Raw genomic sequence first — 21,573 nt, 5'->3', positions numbered from 1 at the left:
TGAGATAGACAGCTACCTCTGCCAGCTTACCTCTGGACTGCATTAGACATGGCGCTCAGATGACACACTTATTGCTGGAGAGGGTGAGCATGGGACATTTATTTTGTGATACTGGATCAAGACAATAAACAAGCAGGACATAGCTGAAAGTTACACCAAACTACTACTTTCACTGCCCTTTGTATTGGCCAGTTCTGTAACACAATGTGAAGCTAGAGGCAGGAAACAGAAGGGTATCAATTTTCTTATCTAAATCTTGGCGAGAAATCTTATTTTCCCAATCAACTGCCAAAAGAGCAAAATATTAAAATTCTTTTTGGAAACATTTTGTAGAAGAGTGGGATTAAAGTGGCTGCTGTAATGGATTCTCTATATTAGTTTCTAATGAATAAAGTCTACATTATGCTAATTTTTCAGTGATCTAACTAAATGTCCATTTGACAGCCCTGAACCTTTAGGAATAATTACTAATTCATCTGAATTGACATGAATAAAGCACAAGTTGGTCAATTAATCATTTTCACTTTTAGATTCTTTATTTAATCAATGTTACATTAAGCTAACATAAATAAACATTTTTATGAACAAAAGGCACACAGTTCAAATATAAACAAAGAGAACATTTGTACAATTTGTCTGAATAAAATGTCTACTGTCTCTGAGCGAGAGAACGGTCCAAGAGAGATGAGTTTCAGGGAGTTTTTGACAAAACGCCACAGCACTGCCACTGCTGCAGCAGCAGCATCGAGCCTCAGCGTGAAACTGTACACTTTTTTTTTTAAATCCCACATGAGGAACCAAAGTAAGGGCAAAAAAAAAAAAAAACGCCAACCGGGAACAGCGCTGGCTTCATGTGAAACATCTGCCTGGAGGTTTACAGTGTGCAGAAGAAAAGTGGAAAAGTCCCACTGAAACTCATGTCCATTGTTGGGTTGAAGAGGCCACAAGACTCGTGTCCACTAAATTAAAAGATTCAAACACGCATTACTTAGACTTAAAAAAAAAAAAAAAAAAAAAATGCATGGGTAAACACTAAGATGTTTTTAAGAGAATGATGGAGGGATTCAGTATTGCCATGGTATTTCTATGGAAGCCTCTAATTCACAGATGTCAAACTTTAGTCCTGGACGGCCACTGTCCTGCTTGTTTTCGAGATATCACAGCACTACCCAATGCTGATTACCTCGATCAGGTGTGTTCATCCACTCTGAAACTGCAAGGGCAGTGGCCCTCGAGGATTACACTTTGACACTCCTGCTTTAATTGGTTGGTCGCTGCTTCCACAGAATAAAACGGCCAGTTGGTCATTCACAGTAACGGCAGGACAATAACCATCTACTACAGCTTTTGTCCTGTTGTGAAGTTCTTATACAGCCATAGAACTAAGTCAAAATGATAAAAAGGAGTAGGTTTGGATTTTCTGCATCTTCTTCCGAATATTAATGTAGATAAAATCCTCTTGTGTCTGATGGTCACTAGACTCCTGTTTATGCTAGATGACAAAGTGTGGTCTATTAGTCCTGTCCGGTCTGTTGTAGCTGTCATCCATCTTTGAACATTAGATGAAGCAGATGTTGTCCTTTACTAGTCCAGTTCTGTCCAGTTCCAGTCTGCTCCACTCTGCTGTTTCTTTCTGCAGTCCAGTCTGGACCATGAGATATTTCAAAAATATTTCACAAACTTTGTTTTAAACTGTTCAGAGCAGCAGGTAGGTGGAGTTCAGTTTACCATAGAGTTGGTTAAAGCAACAGTGTCTAGTACTCTAAATTTCAACTTGTTATTGGTCTACTTACTTTTCAGCTTAAGTGGTAAACTCCAGCCATCTACCACATTAACAGGTTAAACCAAAGTATGAGTAAGTATTGGCAAATACAGATAGATCCAAGTCTGACCCAGGGCCTAGACAGCGACAATGCTGGGTACCTCCTCGTAGTGAATGATAAAATAAGGGTAGCTCTGGTCATCGTTGAAAATGACATATATCTGGGGGTCCACCCAGTTGTCCACACAGGAGTCATAAAGGTCACTGGAGGGGTCACGAGGATTAATGGGTGGAGGTCGCCGCAATGAGGGATTTCCTACAGTGAACCTGTACAGACAACACAAAGAAGACAAAGTCTGGGTTGGTTATGTGGTTTGTATTATGTATATTCACACAGGAGAACAACTGTTTTGACATTTTCATGAGGAAACATGTTAACAGATTCCCATTCAGGTCAGAAAGAAGAAGGTATGATAAAACAAAAGACTGCTGCCCCACTGCGTGTTGCAGGTTACCTTAAAAAACATGTATCAATGGTCTGTAAATATATGACATGAGCCAGTTCACAATCAACAGTTTATTTTTCCTTTCTTAATTATTCATGTCAAACCTTAAAGATGCTTAAGCTGTCAGTCTTTGTACCATTTTCTCTAGGGCCATAAATAAACATTTTAAAGTAAGAACACTTTTAGCTACAAACAAAGTGAGAGATAAGAGTCTGTATGCCAAATTTAAGACAGGAGAATAAACCACACTGTACAGAAAACTTCTTCATTAGTGGATATTCCTCCTCAGGTCTGCAAGCAATGTGTCCATCTGTGTTGTGGAACACATTAAACCCAGGTTTGGAGTGGAGGGGGTTTATGTGTGGCTTGTTTCCAGAACACCACACTATCCTCTGGGCACACCACCGACTGTCTTCTGCAGCATAACAAAGCTGTTGATAGATGATTCAGCCAAATCAGCTGTTTTACATGTGTGGCTCTAGATTTGCTCTTTAAGGAATGGGAGTAGTACGATTACATAGCATGACCTAATGACAGTTTATAAAAAAAGCACCTCAGGATTTCCATCATCCAAATTAATGCTGATGTGTTCTTTGTATGTAATGTGTAAAGCAAAAAGAGTTCAGGGGGAGAAAGAGATCTCGTTTTAGCCGAGGTGTATGAAAGAGAGAACTTACTTGTCAAACACACCATAAAGTAGATGACGGAACACAAAAACATGTAACCACAACAAAAAAATAGATGCATAAGGCTTTAATTTACCATTTACCAAAAAGTATTCTTCCCTGCTAACACCTCAAACCAATCTACCTCTGAAGGACAGCCTATAACACAAATACAAGAAAATGGTGGCTTTAGAAAATAATTAATCTGATTACGCAGGGAAAAAATAAAGTAGAGGTCAATAAAGTAAATAACCCATATGTAAGTGTACTGGAACATCTAGATACAAGTGATTATGTGCAAAAGTTGTAAGTACACACACACACACACACACACACACACACACCTGCCAGTGAGGACTTTGGCCAGGAACATGCAGTGGACTCCTTTGGGCGAGCGCTTAGAGAAGTTGTGGGAGTAGACAGCCTTCCGAGCAAAATAGGAGCCTTGGCCAAACATAGTGGCGTGTTTGCCGCTGACTCGTGGGTCGAAGTTGTGTTTGCAAATGCCTTCCACCACATCGGCTGAGGTACCATGGAAGAGGTGGCGCTCACTCAGTAGCTGGTCCATCTCTGACATACGCCGGGACATGTACTCCTTTTTCCTGTTACAGAAAATAAAGACAAATGGTGAGATGGGACATCAATGAAATTATGAGACATTCTGCTTTTCAGAGAAGATATTTCTTAATTTTAGTATACTCATAAAAAATGTAACTAGAAATCAAAATAAAACATTCTTTATGGAAACTGATGTAGAAACACAGATCAACATCTGATGAATTACTAAACATCTGATTGTGGTTTTGTTTTCCATTTAAAAGTTTTGATCACAATCTTGTTTGAACTACGTTTTCTGGTGGGAAATTTACAATGACATACATTTACTCCCTGAAGACCTACCCTAACTTTAACCATAACCACCCTAACCCTTACCTTCCTCTAACCTCATGGGGACCCACATCTTGCCCCAACAATATGTCTAAACAGGTTTTGGTTCCTACAGGACTGTAATACCAAGCATGTGCATTTGTGTGTGCGCATATGCGTACTTGTATAATACTTTATAATAACCATCACAACTAAATGGCTAAAAATAACTGATAACATACTCCAACATTATAATGCTCAAACTGGTCCTCACAAAGATAGAAGTACAATCACAGATACGCAGACACGCAGCTTGTTTGATGTGAGCAGATCAATCAGGCTTGCACAGTTTCGAGCCAGAGAAGCTCTGACCCAGGCATGACCTTCTGTGTCCCAGCAGCTTGTGGCCTGACACAGACTGACACTGCACACATCCAATCATGCGCACACAAGCAAACGCACACTTTAATTTCCTCCTATCCAATTTTAGGATGAAGCTGCTCAACTTCTTTTGACACACACCAGCCAGCCTTTCCCATGGCAATGCACACACACAGACACGCAAACAAGCAGTTATAGTTTCCCTGTCATAACTGGAGTGTGGGAAGAGGAAATCAACTGACATTCAGAGAGGGCATCACTTTCAGAGTTTTTACACACACATACTTAAACACATACTCTCAGTCATTGTGAAACCGTGTGGTACCAGTCAGTGTGGGAGAGTTTAACTGTCACAGCTGATAAGACCTGCCCTGCTCTAACCACAGTGGTTAGCCCAGTGTGTTTGCGACAGGAACGCCATCATCACCAAACATCTCTCCATCCGCTGTGTTCACACACCACTGAGGATAGGTTCTCACGAAGTCCCACACAGCTGGTCCCATTTGCCCTATTTTTCTCTTTTCTTCCTCTTCTCACGTTTCTTATTCTCCCTGTGTTTGTTGTTAAGACATGTTTTTATTCATGTTTCTGTCTGCAGAAACATATGCAGCTGTGTCTGAAACTTTTTGAGTTCAACATCACAGATCAGGATAAAAAAAAAAAAAACGGTTAGAACTGCGTTTTATGCTTCAACAGCAAAATATGTGAAACTTGGAAAAAAGAGGAACCAAAAAATGTTAACACGACTGAAACCACACTGCACTAATATTTGGGTACAATTTTAGTATCCCTTCGGGTTTGTAATATCATGCAGGTACATATATGACAGATTTGTTTGTTTTTTGGGTCTCCAAGTGAAGTTTTGACTGTTGAAAAAGTATTGACAAACCGACTCAATCCACCACTTTATACCATAGCACTGTAATGACACACTGGTGGTAATCATTTCATCAATTCATAAGATTTATGTTCATTGAAACAACCACAAAGGCATCAGTCAGATGCCACAGCTGCACCAAAAACTATTTAAAGAAAAAAAAAAAATCATGCAGAAGTACTGAAGACATCTAAAACTGAAGACAATATACTTTCCTGCATTGTACCCTGGTACCATCTATTTCCAGCAGTGTAAAAGCAGGTTATGATTATTGGAAATGATTCATGATTTGTGGGTAGACAAAGATTATATCTCTAGCAACAAGGAAGTGTTTTAAAAAATGCTTCTATTCTCACCTTTTGTACTTCTCCCAGAGAAAGGGGTTCTGCACACGCAGGATCTTGATTATCCTGAACTTGGTCTCTGACACGGTCTTGTGGAAAAGGCTGTACACTGTGCGGTAGCTGCGGTCTTCACGTGACACTGGCACCTGCAGGAAGTCCTGGCTCATCGTCATGGGCAACCATGTTTCGGGAAAAAGGCTCGGTGGGTTGGTGGTCGACGGCAAGAGGGTCTGTGGCGCTGAGAGATCCATGGATGAGGAGGACGAGGAAGGGGAACAGGGAAGGGGAGATGAAGAGAGGCCACCCAAAGTCCTAGTGAGAAAAAGAGAATGCAAAGGAGGCACAAAGCATTAGAGCCTTTATGATTTTTTACTTGCTACAGACAAGTACATGTGTAGAAATACTGTACAGTGACCTGTTTTCAACAAGGTGATTAGTCATTTACTGAACCATCAGCAATTTCTGATAACTATTTTCACACTTCTGAGTCCCATTTACTCAAATGTGAGGATTTACTGCATCTCAGTGTTTTTATAAGAGTTGATTAGAAGTAATAGTAAAAAGATTAATACATTTTTAAAATTGGAAATTACCATCCTAACTTTATGTGCGTAAATCTTTTATGGGTTATGTATCCACAATGCTGAAAATTACAATGTGGATCAATACTTTAGCACAATAGAGACAATATTCAATGAACACACGTTCAATGAACTATTTTCTTCCATTTAATAAAAAGGAATCTAACATTTCTTCTGTTGACTAACACACTTCAACATTTAGCATAGGGACTATTTTGGTTGAAATAGAGGAAATTTCTCAGAAAATCAGTGACCATAACTATTTCCTATAATTACTATCCATAGCAACAAAATTAAGAATTACCAACAATGCATTTACGTTTCCTGTCAACTCTGTGACAACCACAAGTTGTGATCAACTATATCTGTACTATATTTATTTCTTAGCTAGCAGCAAAAGCAATGCAGCATGCTGACTGTCCCAAATCCATCCTACAGTTTTATTCTCATGTGTTTTCAATTAAGGCTGCATCTTAATGTGAAACAAAACTGACACATCTGCGCTTCCAAAATCATATCCCACCAACTGTCAACAATGACATCACTGCACTGCAGAGCGGAGCCGCTCCACAGCAGCCGTCACCAACCAAACAAAACAGCAGGGCTGCGTGAAAATGAAACCCAGACACTAAACAACACAACGGGGAGGCAGAGTGAAGGAGAGACAGCAGCGAGAGCGAGAGAGGGGTGAGAATAAAATGCCAATTGTGGAGCTGTCATGGAAGTGACAAAAAAAAAAAAAAAAACAAACAAAAGAAAAAAAAAACAACTATTGTGTCTGATATTTGAGTCAATAACGGTGGTTTGGCTGTCAAGTTATGGTGCTCTGAGTGTAAATACTGTTAGTCCTATCAGCCATAAGAAAGCACACGTGTGTTAAGAGACTCTGATCACTGTGACTCTGAATCAGCGCGACAGTTTTTCTCATCTCTTTTCTATGTTTATCTCTCGCTCTCTCTTTCATCTCTTCCGTCCTGTGTTGATCTCTCCCTGCAATCGATGTCTCTATTCCCCATGTGCTTTGAAGAGACACACAGACGGCCTGCTGCAGAAAACAAGTGTGAAATGAAAAGAGGCAGATAACAAGAGTTTGATGGGTTTGGGGGAGAGGAGGAGTGCAAAGGAGAAAGATTAGGACAGATAACAAGGGAGGGAGACAGGGAGGAGATGGCTGAAAATAACATGAGGAGAGAGAGATGACAGAAGGAGAGAGGTGGGGAGGGAGTAAGGGAGAGTGTCAATCAAGCTAATAACCTCAACCTCTAAGCCTAGCACAGACTGTTCCTGACACACACACAAACACATGCTTCCTTTGCAGAGTCACTTGGGAGGACACTGCATTGATTTACATTCACACCCATGGAACAAAGAAGTAAAAGTAGGCAAAAACCAACTGTAAACATTAAGAATTTAAAGGTTTGCCTCGTTTGGGCTGTTTTTTTCTCCCCAAAATAAGACTTCGATATCATGTTTGCCCCAACTAAGTGATTAATAGAAGTACACACACACAACAAAGGGACAAATCCCTCAATCCAGATTCCAGCTGCACACAGTCACTTTTCACACTTGTTCACTCACCAGCTCTACTCTGCTGTGCACCCAGTCTGGAAACCATTTAGACCTTTCCCACTTCCTCCCACTCTGCTCTCCATCTCATTCACACTCTATTGCTATCTTTTTGTCCATTATTCTTTCTGTTTCCTGCTTCCTCCATCTAATTTTCTCTCTCCTTCGTCCTCCATCTCCTGCTCTCCATTTTGTCTTGTCTTGACAGTCTGGGCCCTGCAGGAACAGCTCGTACTAGCATTCGCTCTGTGTGGGACATTAGCAGGACACCGCTAGTGCAGCCTGCTCTGCAAAGGAAGTGAAAAAAAAAAAAATCTGTACAGGGGATGAGATGACTACATTTGTTTCAGGAATATCACTGTGCAGCAGGGAAAGTTACCCCAAATGACTGTGCAGAAATGAAAATTCCTGAAAAAAGTGAGTCACCAATTATATAAAAAAAAAAAGAATTTAAGCCCAATTTAAATGACTTTTTTCTGTCTGTCCTTTCAGTTCACTTTCCCCTCTGTGTATTTCTTGTCATTCTTCTCATTTGTTCCCGACTTACTATCACATTTTACATCTGGCCTGTATCTCTTTGACTCTGATTTGCTTAAAATCTGAGAATGCTAATATGGATTTCAAGCTTAGCTCAGGCTGCCAATACGCCACAATCTTGCAGTGGATTAAAAGGTGATGTGACTTTCAGAGGATTTTAAATATTCAGGCCTGGGTATGACATTGAGTACCGAACTCTGTGTGCCTGCCTGTCTCTAAACAGGAACACGGGACACAGAGCCATGAGGAGACAGTGTATCACATACTGAAGAGCCAACTTGAGTGTGTTACTGTGGACATATTGCCAGACACTTCATGTAAAATTTATGACTTTGTTCCAATAAGCAATGTAGGCTCATATCCAAAACACTAAACATTCTCTAAGAGAGATGAGGTGCTAAGGGTTGTCCAGTACAAAGGCAACTTTGGATGACCTCTAACTCGCAATCAAGAACTGACTGTTCCTTCTTCTTTGCCCCACAAATAACTGTAATTTTTAACCTCCAGTGCTTATCACAATGTGTTATTATCTGTCCCAGAAATCTAGATACTACTTGGACATAATACTCGATGGTGATCAGATCAGAAGTTAGGGAATCACCTCCACTTTGTCACAGCACAGGTAGCAGTTACTTTAAGTGCTAAATGTTTTTACTTACTGTAGGTGGGGTGTAAGCATCACAGATGACATGAACATAGGCCGCTTCTTGATCTGACGTCTGAAGCCGAAGACAGCGTTTTGCTGGAAGCCCTCCCTGATGTTGAGGATATACTGGTTCTGGAGTGTAATGAATCGGACCTCCTTAAGACCCCTCGAACTCGCCTCCTCTATGAGTTTCACGACTGGCTGTGAAGGGGGAGGTGGAAGAAGGCAGAAAAAAAGAAGTAGGAAAAGAAGAGGAGGTCAAAGACATAAACTAGAGTTCAGACTGATTTATAAACTAATTTAATGTTTCCTTTAACAAAGGAAGGAGGAAGGAACAGTTCTGAGAAAAAAAAAAATATCACTGAGGTGCGGAGCATTGTTCTGATAACAAAAAGTGTCATTATGGGGCACAGCCACACAGACACACACAAAGAAAACAATCTTTTCTGACTTGGTGGAATGAATTAAAATTGGCTGTGGACAGCTGTGTCACAAAGGTTCATTGAACCAATCACTGTAGCCAGACAACTGCTTGGTGAGGGCAGAGTTAATGCATCTGGCCTCATGTTCATAGAGTATGCACACAAACAAATCTATAAACACATGCATAAATGCACCAGCTCATGCAGTGGCTCACCTCAGAGTATTCCCTCCAGCCAAAGTTGTCTCTGCAGTAGTACTTCCACACTGTGTGACAGCTGGGGGTTGGGTTTGGGTTGGTTGTGGGTATGGGTAGAGGGCTGGGGGGTGTGCTCAGTCGTCGGACACGGTCAAACTCTAGGTCACACACCCGCATCGTCCCAAAGTCTAAGGAAAACACTCGTCCCCTGAAACATAAAATTAAAAAATTAAAGCCAATGTAAAAAAAAAAAAAAAAAGTAACTGCTACAGTCCTCATGGAAAAACATAACAGACTTTCATACTCCGCTAATATGTGGCTGTGACATTCTGACCTTGCTGTTAAATGGTCACAGTTTATATTTTCATCAGCAGCCGCATGACCAGACATGAGGTTGCTGATGGAAGCTTAGTTCAAACCCAAGTGCCCTGGAGCAAGACAACCAAACCTCTAACTGCTCACTCAGTATGAGTCACACAGGGTGACTGCATCAGTTGACTTACGTTCTACATACAAACATGCATGGATGAAAAAGATGAAATTTAAACATTACATTTACACATCCTGAAACAATTTTTTTTATTAAAAGATAAACCATAGCAGATTCTGTCAAGATTTAAACCAGAATTACAAAACGGAACCATCTAAGTAATCTACTGTTTCAGTATGTAGCGTGATGGATGGTCTTTGGACGAGTTTTGGGAATTCCCTTTTGGCTTCTTGCTGAGAGTTAGATGAGAAAATTGACTTTATACTCTTTATATGAAGCTGACTAGATAAACTTATATTGCGTTAAACGATCTTTAGAGGTTCTGGTATGGTAAATGTATTACCCATAGACAGAGCTAGGCATGCAGTTTCTCCCTGTTTCCAGTCTTTATTCTATGTTAAGCTAACTGGCTTCTCGCTGTGGCTTCATGCTTACTGCATGACAGGGTTATCGATTTTACATTTATCTAGAAAAACAACAAGCTATTCCTTTACAGGTCTGTCTCTAACTTTGATATACTGACACTGGTCAGAGGTGAGGTTCAGCTAGAGAACAGTGACACATCACATGATTAGCAAAAGTTCAACCCTGATTATGGTGACGTCCATTTACAGTTACACTATCCACTAAATACAAAAATACTAGCTTATGAAAACATACATAGTGAAAACAATTTATCATCCGCATACATGTAACCACATTTAACCCCTCTGTCTTGACAAAGAGGGGTCAAAATCCTGCTGTGTGTGTGTGTGTGTGTGTGTGTGTGTGTGCGTGCGTGTGTGCGTGCGTGTGTGCGTGCGTGTGTGTGCATTAGTCTCTCCACATTAGTCCTCCATAGGCCCTGTGGCAAATCATTTCTGGGTCAGACATACAACTCACAAATGTGGGCATCAAACACTGGCACGCTATGCCATGGACAGCAGACAGACACATAGGCACACACTCACGCACACAGGCACTCCGACCAACAAAACACACAAAAAAAACATAGCCTATCGTTGTTAATGGCTCATTGATTTTTGACAGGAAACTAATTGGATGTAATGTCAAAGGTTAGACATTGTGAGTGTGTGTGCGTATAAGGCCAAGGTTGTGTTCTGGTAATTTGGGTCTGTTCTATATTAAGCACACAAACTTAGATGTTCACTGTTTAAAACACAGAGAACCTGAGAGAACCTGATGAGTTATTAGCTCAGCTCACACAGGTAAAACCTCATGATATAATTGGGACAATGGATGTTGCATAGGGCAGCATGGTGGATGAGTGGTTAGCAAGAAGGTCACAACAAGAAGGTCGTGGGTTCGCAACCCAGCCTTTCTGTGTGGAGTTTGCATGTTCTCTCTGTGCTTGTGTGGGTTTTCTCCAGGTACTCTGGTTTCCTCCCACAGTCCAAAAACATGTATGTCAGATTGATTGGTGACTCTAAATTGCCCATAGGAGTGAGTGTGAGTGTGTGAGGTTGTTTGTCTCTATGTGGCCCTGTGATGGACTGGGGACCTGTCCAGGGTGGACCCCTGCCTTTCACCCAAAGAGAGCTGGGATAGGCTCCAGCAGATCTCTGTGACCCTGGTTAAGGAATAAACAGTTATAGATGATGTATGGATGGATGTTGCATAAGGATTCAGTTTCATCTACTGTTGAGTTTTACAGACACACAGATGTGCATCGGTTTTGATTATGGTAGTGATACCAAGAGGTGCTGACTCAATTTTCTAATTGCACACGCACTGATAAAAATACTAATTATACACTATTTACAGCCTGTACTTCTGCTAAGTCATACTGTGACTGCATTTCTGTAAGAGGAAGTGAAAAAAAAAAGAAAACAGAGTTCACTCACTGAGCACATGCAGAAACAAAACAGTAACCGTGGAGTAAGTCTGGTTATCAGATGACCAGATTACCGGAAAGAAGACGCAGATACCGCAGATGTCCACGTGAGTTACTGCTTTCTGAAATGTTTTCATGCATTCAAATGACTAACAAGAAACTCAAAAGCGTTGCGATTTACCTCAAAAGAATTTAACATTAAGAAAATAAGCAGAAAAGCTGAAAAAGAATGATGGGAATAGTCGCTAAAAGAAAGATGTAAACAGAAGGATGAGAAAAACTATAAATTTAACACTAAAAACATTGCAGCTTGTTTTTTTACAGACAGACTGCTCTCTTCTGCTCACTTGGATTTCTTAATTTTTTCGTCCTTTGTTCTGACATATCTGTTTTGTTCCCTGTTTCGCTGCTTCTTTCTGTCTCGCTGCACATCTCTGTTCTCTGTTTTTTCTGTCTAAAAGGAAAGTGCACTATATGCAACTGCAGGATCCTCTCTCTCTTTTATTTACTGTCTCTCAGTACAGAACACACATCGCCTGCAACTGTATGTTGCGATGACAAGAGATTCTGTGTGTTTTTGTGAACTCAAGTGTGACTTGATGCACACACTCACATTTTTTAAGTATTGATATGAGGAAGTTAAGTGAACCTTTATCGCACTTACAGGCAGCCTCCCCACGTCACTGATTACCTCTCAGTATCTGTGTGTCTCTCTAGCTCTTTCACACACTCAGATGAAAACAGGTCTCCAGAGAGGTCAGTCAATGATTTTCAAAGTCTTTCACAGAGTCATTTTCCCTCCCCTGCTCCCACACTAGTTTGTGCTGTTCTAAAAATAAAATTCCACCGGTTAAATTAAGTGCACTGACATTCAGTGCTTTCAACATGGAGGCCAATCAAAAGTTGGAGAGAGACATAAGGCACACCCTCCCTGGCAAGGTCGACGCTTTCAAGACCGCGCCTGAAATGCTGCAGTGCTCCAGGTTTACGCAACTGAACATACAAATTGAAAGAGAAGATTTGAAAGTGGAATATTTAGATTTAATAGATTTAACAAAAAAGAAATTTAAATGCTGATTTGGGAAGGATGTTAGTTTGCTAAAGGTGATCGCCCTTGAGCAAAGTACGTGGTGCTGAAAAGGCACCAGACCTGCTCTTGTTCTTGTACTGGGCAGCTCCCAGGTGTGAATGTGTGTGTCAGCGGTGAATGTGAGAGGAGGCTGTTCCTGGAAAAAAAAAATAAAGAGAAAGCCTGTTCAGCAAAACCTTTCCCTAGATAAATAAAGGTTAGAAAAACTCACTGCAATGTTAAAATGGCTGTTAATACCCAGGACAGTCACACGCACACACCTTCAAACTTTCTCACAGCTACACACGCACACAGGTTTCTGCATACCAGCATCCGTCAAGCTTCTGTGAACGTCACAGACTAGGAAAAAAACAAAAAACAAAAATAACACATACACAGACAAGTTTTTGATAGATGTACACACACGCAAACTTCGTCCAGTCACGCCTAGATAACTCAGTCAACCAAATCTGCTGATGGAGGCTTTTTACACACACACACTACCTTGATGTCATGAGTTTATTTCCTCATTTTAGAGCTGTTCACTTTCAGTGTATCTATTTTTGCTTTATTTGACTTTGTTTTTTTACCTCTATAGGCTTTAAAAAACATGAAGTCAGCCCCACACATGCACACACACACACAAACAATTGGAAAAAATGTACACCGTCACCATGTCCTAGATTAGTCCTATAAGAGTGGATCGCCCTGTTCTCCTTTACACTGCATCATTAAAGCTCATAGTTCAGAGTGTCCTGTCTCTCAGGCCTTTTAAGCTTCTCCTTTTAAAACTACTCACTCAGGTTTAAAACATGAGAGAAAAGGGCGAAGCTGGGAAAAATAAATGAGTCTAACATTTAAAATTATACTTGAAAAAGATTAGAGCTGACTGAAGAAGAAGGGAGAAAAACACAAAGAGTGAAAAAGGATACTGCATGAGTGGAGTGATGAAGCCCATGCGCATTTTCACATCTCTTACATTTCTTAAGGCCCTCAAGGGACAATTGAGGAAAGAAAAAAATTATACAGAGAGAAAAGAGGGTGAGACCTTGATGAAGACAGACCCAGCAAGGACCGATTACAGACAAAAAGAAAGACGGGTTAGAGAAATATAAAAGATTGGTGAATATAGGAAAACTGAGTAATAAGAGGCAGAGCGACCCAGACCTCGCCTCTCTGATTCATGGCATAGTCTGCCTGACACGCTAAAGGCACACGCATACGCACACACACTCATAGCCTGATTATTTGACGACAACGCCTCTTTTCACAAACACAATCACCCCCATGCAAACAAGCTCTCATAGCCAGAACCATCCTCAATTTTCTTTGATTTGTGATACAATGAGGTAACATGGAATCCCCAACAATGTAAACACACAGACACACACGCAAATGCACACACACATACACAGAAATGCATGCACACACCTTGGTGTCAGGTCGCTCTGCCCTTGGTACTCAGTGACTCTTTATGTCAGTTAATGACAAGTAAGGCTTTTATCACCTGGCCAACAAAAGACTCTCTCTATTGCTCTCTCTCACACACACACACATGAAAAATGTGTGCTACATCATGGTTACGCAAAAACACAAATATGTTTTTTAAGTCCTCTCTTACACACATATTACAGGAAACTGATCTAATTATGAGAGATTTGCTTGCTGATGTGTTTTCCTGTAAATAACCAATGTCACGCAACTCTCTTAAAATAAGTCAAGGACAAATAATAGTAGAGATTATTTTTTTCATATTTTCTCTCCCCCCACACACACACACACTGCAGCACTGTATAAATCTTTTAACAAGCAACTGTACAGCAGAGGATCATTACACTATAACTTTCAGAAGTGATGACTGAGGCGATTGCTCGTCGCTGCTGAGTTCATGACTGGGGTGGATTAACCGGACTTTCATTCCTGCTTATCATATGGATGGGATTAACCTGCGCTATGATCACACACATGGGAAAAGTTCAGTACAGAACGCACATTCACACACACATACAGTACAATAGGCTGCATAGCACATAATCAGATGCAGACACACACAAAAAACACACACATTTTCTTTTGTGTCTGCTCTGTCTCTTCCGCACACATTCATTTGGCAGAAGGCAAAACAGGCCTGGGTTACAATACCAATAGTAGAGGTTCTTAAGTCACTCACGATGTGATCATTTGACTGTGGTAACCACGGTAATACCTTCGGCCTGTGATGTGTGTGCAAGAAGAGACAGGCTGGACTGCAGCTCTAAAGAGCAGTATCAAAAGAGCCCTCACACACACCCAGCACGACACAAAGCTTTGAGCGAATGTCTGAATAACGTGATCACTGAACACATTTTACTGACTTGTCTCTCATCGTGCGACAGGCTGCTCGGCTCTCATAGCCCCAAAGTGACCAGTTTTCCCCAGCGTCAACAAATCTCTGAAACTATTTAATAATGTTCACGTCCATCAGGGGAATGTCGGCCATGCATTTTCTAACCTGTGCTGTAAACAAAACACTGGATTAGAAGAGCGAGTGATTGCAAAACCATGTGTTTCAGGAATGAAAATGTTTAACGTCACGTCAAATATTTTAAATTACGTTTTCATCCTACCATTCTCAAACAGTCAAACCTGATTACAGGGTCACGGTGAGAAAAACTGCAAATGCATTCTTGAGAGATTTATTCCTTTGATGCTTGAAAGAAAATGTAGAAATGCACAATGGCAAGGGTTAAAACAATTAATACCTGCTATGAAAACATATTTGGCAGTTACTGGCCTCTAATCCTAAACAAACCCACAAAAAAAAAATAAATAAATAATATATATATATGTGGTATGTCAGTAAAAAATTAACATAAATATATTGTATTTAAGTTAATCTAATTGTAAATTAAGCAGAGTGTCAAGGTGCCTTAAACTAACAAAATACTTGTAAAACACAGACAAGTAAAAGAATTATCTCTAATAGTCTATGTTCTATTCAATACATGAATTAATACAAATGTTTGTGCTGGGCTAAGTGCACATTAAAAATGAATCTGCTCAGTAACTAAAGTCACTATAATGACAGCAGATATATGTCAAACATACTAACACAATTAATGTTGCATTTCTAGTTTCTACTGAAGTTTCAGTCAAAATGAACCAGATGGTCCTGTCTGACTGTATGAGAGTGTAGCACAATCAAAATGCTGCTGAAGAATTAGGGTTGACACCACCAGGTGCATATCCTGCTTGTGGAGCAATATGCACTTTGCATAGAATTTCAGTTGAAAACATGAGTCAACAAGTCAAACACAGACGCAGACAAACGTTTTTACACACACCCAAACCCGTGTGTTCATATATATGCGTGTGTGTCTACTGTTCACACAGATGTAAACAAAGATGACCACTCAAAGACCTCAGTCACGCTAAGGGTCTCAGGATGTAATTGGGGGTGTGGATGTGCTTGATGGTTCGAGGCTACAATGCTGTATCAGTGACTGAGTTCACATGCACTACATTTTTAGCTCCAGGCAATAATGTGACTAAGAAAGTGACTAAGCAAGTACTCAAATTTTCTGATTGCATTATAACACATTATAGGGGTATAAAATTATTAAAACATGTCATTTTACAACATGGACTGAGTTTTAGATGTGTCTACACCTTAATCAAACAATGATTACCCATGTTTTTTAATTTTAGAATAAGTAAAACAGTTTAACTGCTTGACAATGTCTGTTTTTTGCAAGTACAAATGTTAAAGCCTAAATGATGAGTCAATGAAAAAAAGAAAATGTATTAATATTTCAAGCAAACAGGCCAAAGGTTATCTTTCCAGCTTCTCAACTGTGACGAGCTATTGCAGGGAATACTATGGAGGGTATAAATAGAATAAACATTAAGCAACCTTTGTTTAGAATAAGGTCAACAAAGTCCATGTAGATGTACTCTGTGTATGAGTACTCATGTGTAAATGTGCCTGAATACAGTACAGTTTCACAGGAAGGAGTACATGCTCATTTATGTCACCCCCTGGGGCTTGCCAAGTGCTTGCATGTGTGTATATCTTTGTGGGTGTGTGAGAGTGAAAGAGACGTCTATCTCCGTCTGCTAAAAGGCGTGCGTGTGAGCAGTGCAAGCCACTGAGCTGCTCAGCGCAGCTGATTCGTGCGAGCGTCTGCGTGCCAAGCACTGTGTGTGTTTGTGTGTACACAGCAGTGTGCGTGTCTATGACCGATGGAAGGAGAGAAGCTGCCAAGTACGCCTGTGTCAGTGACTGCACAAGGCAACTGAGGGTCATGGAAGTTCACAGCTTTCTGCCATGCCTGCTGTAAAGTCCAGTCAATCACTGGGCAGGGTTTGGGAGCAGGGAAATACAGGAATTAGATAACCAATATCAGCGCTCGGTGATGGCGTGCCATGCCTCCACAAGGGCACAATATCTGATATGATAGTTCCTATAAAGTGATACAGGTGGGGTACACATTAACTAGAAGACACGTGAAGGCCAAACTCACAAACGCAGGGTATAAAAGCACTAATACACACTTTCACACATGCATAAATAAACCATGTTTGCTGTATTAAGAGTTGTGAAAGTCACATTCACTTGGCCACAGTCCATCAGCTACACATGTACAGAACAGCTGGCGAGTCAAAGCTTTCAGTTAGTCACTGATGGTGAAACCAAAGAGGAAGCTCAGGCCGAGGTCTACTGTTTCCAACACACTGAACCAGAAGTGGCTTAGCTTTCACCAGGAGCCTATCAGCTTACTGCACCATTGTTGCCATATCACAAGTACCTATCAGTTTACCACACAGTAGCCTTCTCAGCAGTACTTACAGCACAACAATGTACTGGTGCAGCTGCAATGCAGTGTACTTTCCAACTCTATTGATTCTGTAAGAGGATATTTGTCAGGATTTGAGATCTGTGCTGCTGTTATTAAAAGATCTATATTGTTATTGATAAATGATCATAATGTGTAGTTTTCCACAATAAACAGAGATGTTGAAAAGTGATGCCCTTCAACAAGTGCACGAATTATCGTTTCTGTTCCCATTTTGAATTGATTGAATTGAAAGTGAACTGACCCAATACCCAGAGGCACAGACACAAAACAGAAATACAGAAGAGCCATGTACTGCTTCTCCTCACAGGATCCTGTATGTAACCAGGGGCACACACAAACAGTACAGAATAAAACAGCCTGCAGGTTGCAGAAAACACTACTTACTGAAACTTGAGCTTGACTTGCTCATTGTCCGGGTTGCAGTACAGCCTCTCCAGATGTTCCTGGGAGTCGTCTGCTATGCTCTGCCACTTCTGACTACTGGTCCTGCAGATCTGCCAGTGGTAGGGCAGGACAGTGTGGTGGTGGGCACAATCACTGCCATAAACACATTGTCCTTGGAGGAAATCCACACAAATGTCCACTGAGTCTGACTGGTGTGTGTGATACTGGAGCTGAGTGAGCAGCTCAAAAACCAGGTCCAGGGAAGCCTCTTCACTCTTGTCCTGAAACAGCACCCCTTTGTCTGGCTGCAGGAGGAGGGGAAGAGGGTCTTGGACTCCAGTGCTGTCTTTAACTGGAAGGTTTTTCACCCCAGGGGTTAAGAGGTCATTGGCTTTGATGGGCCCCTCTTGATGAGAAGCCTGGGGTGTGACTATGGGAGGTATATCCCTGCTAGGGGTTGTTATTGTCATTGTGCTGCCAGCTGCCCTGAGGCCAGGTTTCAGTTGAAAGCAGCGGCTGTCAGGGGTCGGATCAGTGATCTTGGGGCGCTCCCCTCGCCGCTCGGTCTCCTCCAGCTCCGCAGTAGTATCAGCTATTTCCACATCGCCCTCCCGGGTCATCATACCCGGTACCCCAGTCGCAGTTGTGGCATCATCAGCAGCTCCCTGGTCTTTGAGACATACCTGGCCCATGCAGCTCTGTTTCGCCACGGCTGCTGCGCACAGGTTGCTCGGAGTCCGACCAGGCTGGTTCCGGGGAACAAACACCCCATCCCCGGAGACTAGCGTATCCGTGCTGAGTAAAGTAGTCAGTATAGGGTCCTCCAAGGCTCGGTGGAGGCACTTAGCGTCCAATTTCCTCTGCTTCTTTTTGAAATAAGGTTTCACCAGAGGTATTTTGTCCGAGAGCCCCACGATCTGCTGTTCCCGGAAATCTTCCCCTTCGTCCACATTTAAACTCATATCCAGGGAGATCCCAGTCGGTACGCCGTCTGCGGATTTCTGGAGAATGTGCAAAGTTTTATCCATGATCCCCTCCTAAACCCCGACAGTCCTGAGAGAAAGAAAAAGAGAGAAAGAAAGGAGGTAGTCATCGGGGATAACACCTATAATCCTATAATCTCAGTTTCCAATGTGAAGTCATCCTGGCGCATAAAACGCCGATTAATATGTTGCTTAAACGAGCTATTATGCCATAGAAATAGCTGAACCCTCGCCTTTCCTTTCCTGGAAAGGGAAACCCTCGCCCCACTGAAACGAAACCTGCTCAACCCTGTCCGATAAAAACTACAGATCTGATCTGATCCCACCATGACCCTGCAGACAGGACGCGCACAGCGACTGCAAACACAATGATAATGACAATCTGCTGTCTCAGGCGCATTACTGGTCATTTTACACACCGGCTGTGGTTTGGAAAGGAGACAAAGCTTCACGCAGCCTGAAAAAATGTTACCTAATCCTGCTGAAGGAGCTCAAGCACGTAGTCACCAGCCCCAGATTAGTCATAGAAATAATGAACAAAAAAAAAAAAAAAAAAAAAAGAGAGTATCTACATAATTGGACAGTCTTTTGTTTTATTTTCTGGTGTCTTTGGTCTCTCGCTAACGTCATGGCTGCAATTACAGCTGCGTCTCGGAGCAGGAGCGATAAAATCATCGCTGTAACAAAACCTCTCTCTCTCGGGACCATATATTTTGATCACGGGAGTCCGATACGCTGCCCCTGCCGTCTACGTGCCGCTCACATATCGCCGCCCGAGCAAGTTTGCACGTAGGCTACAGTCGACACACACACACACACACACACGCACACACACTACACACACGCACCTACACACAGACACAGACACAGACACAGACACACGCACACACACGCACACACACACAGACACACACACACACACACACATACAGGGCAATGCGGCGGAGCAGCGACAAAGAGACAAACTGGGCATCCCGGAGCTTATTTCACCGTAAAACTGGTTTTCTCTCCACTTCTTCAGCGGAGCCGGCGCCTCTCCGGCGGCGGAGTTGCAAAGCTTACACAAAACAAGACAGACCGAAGCACTGCAGTTTAGCCAGCAGGGCTCAGCTTTTCTCGGGAAAAGACGGGAAAAGCATAGAAACACTGAGACGACAAAACCGTACCTGCGCGACAAAGTCCGCCCTGTCCCCCGGGTGTCTAGACTCTTTGGTGGGTAAAATCCAACGCGCACATCGGCGGACAGCTTCGTATCCAGTCTGGAAACAATAGTATCCGTGTGTGCACTAAACTGTAATCCGGTTAGGTTGGTCGTGTCCCTCCTCTGCCCCCGCCGCTCTCATGCCCTGTCTCTATTTCATGCTGTCTGTCCCTCTCTTTGTATCCTTCTGCCGGATAGAAAGGCGCAGGGAAGCACAGACCTCCGCAGTCCGGAGCACAGCTGTGGCGAGAGACGCTCTGAATGCATCCCGCCTCCGCACACCCAGACCCCGCCCCGTAACCCGGTCACAGGCGGAGCTTCAGGGCCTTTATCTCTGGCCCCGGAAGTAATAAACACTGGCCGGTATCAGCTTGGGACCCAAACTAGAGAGCAAATTACACTTTGGACCTGCAACTAAAGTGTCATATAACATCAATTTAAAAACCTCACTAACATTCAAATGCTTTTAAACATGGATGTTAGATTTTAGAGCCTTTTTAGGGGTGTTCAAGCACACCCAAACTTCATCTCAGCACCCTTACAAATGATCAGAATAATTATCATTAAGATATGCATTTTATTCTTTTTAGTTTATAAATTAGAGATTAAATACCAAAGCCGAGCAGTATTATTATTCTTCATCAACAAATAAATGAAATTTATGTTCAGTTTTATGCTTACATTAAAGGTAGGATATTTTTTTTCCAAAGAAAACAACCAGGTTCAGATGTCAAAGTGAGGTCAAAATGACATTACCTGACTGCATTACCCATAACAACCCAATTAGAGGAATATAAATCTGTACGGTTCTATTTAGGCCTTTATAGGTTTTGTGACTAGGTGTTATGTTTTCTACTTATCTGACAGCACAGAGAAGGAGAGAGGAGGACAGTGATGGAGACAAGGGGAGAGACCCCTGGGCATAAGGTCCTATATAAATGCACATTCTTCTTTGTTTTTTGTGTGTCAGTCAGTTTGGCTTTTGTAGAAATAGATGTGAGCCCAAATCTTAACATTAGATTTAGACAGGACCTCCTCTACTGAGGAGATGGCGAACTGCCATAGTTGTGTAGTTTTGTGGTGACAAGTCATTAAATCACCAAAGCATCCTGACGTGCAGAGAACTGGAGTTTTAGACCCATAGGGCCCTGAGAACCTGGGGGAGCTGCTCCCTTCAACTGGTTGGTAATCTGCATTTAAGTAGAGTAAAAGTACTACTCACCTACTAATTAAACCTTTCACAACTAGCAATCCAAACCTTGTTCATATTTTTGGCCCATAATTACATTAATTCATAAATAAACAATTTAATCAATATTATCAATTGAATTAGTATTTGTATCTGATTAAGTGAAACTGAAAAAGTAGCATAAAATGTCAACACTTGAAGAGGGGAACAACATAAATGCCTGAGCAAATGCGC

General features: G+C 41.7%; 1 protein-coding gene across 1 annotated transcript; it reads right to left on the bottom strand.

Moving 5' to 3' along the window:
• Nucleotides 1–514: 514 nt before the first annotated feature.
• On the bottom strand, nt 515–20,411 carry tiparp (TCDD-inducible poly(ADP-ribose) polymerase). The gene is made up of 7 exons (XM_026327558.2): nt 20,116–20,411; nt 17,967–19,019; nt 9,370–9,559; nt 8,746–8,933; nt 5,415–5,714; nt 3,278–3,535; nt 515–2,089 (listed from the first exon to the last, which is right to left on the bottom strand). The coding sequence occupies exons 2-7, from the start codon at nt 18,992–18,994 to the stop codon at nt 1,900–1,902; spliced, it is 2,154 nt and encodes a 717-aa protein (XP_026183343.1). The 5' UTR covers nt 18,995–19,019; nt 20,116–20,411; the 3' UTR covers nt 515–1,899.
• Nucleotides 20,412–21,573: the final 1,162 nt, after the last annotated feature.

This window comes from Mastacembelus armatus, chromosome 13 (genome assembly GCF_900324485.2).
Source record: "Mastacembelus armatus chromosome 13, fMasArm1.2, whole genome shotgun sequence".
NCBI lineage: Eukaryota > Metazoa > Chordata > Actinopteri > Synbranchiformes > Mastacembelidae > Mastacembelus > Mastacembelus armatus.
This window is presented reverse-complemented; position numbering and strand designations above follow the sequence as displayed.

Excerpts from the sequence above, each read along its gene's own strand:
- tiparp (XM_026327558.2), bottom strand. The coding sequence starts at position 18,994 with ATGGATAAAACTTTGCACATTCTCCAGAAATCCGCAGACGGCGTACCG. Across the intron at positions 9,560-17,966 it reads CAAGTCAAGCTCAAGTTTCA|GGGACGAGTGTTTTCCTTAG; the intron begins GTAAGTAGTGTT and ends TTTATGTTTCAG. Across the intron at positions 2,090-3,277 it reads GCCAAAGTCCTCACTGGCAG|GTTCACTGTAGGAAATCCCT; the intron begins GTGTGTGTGTGT and ends TTGTCTGTACAG.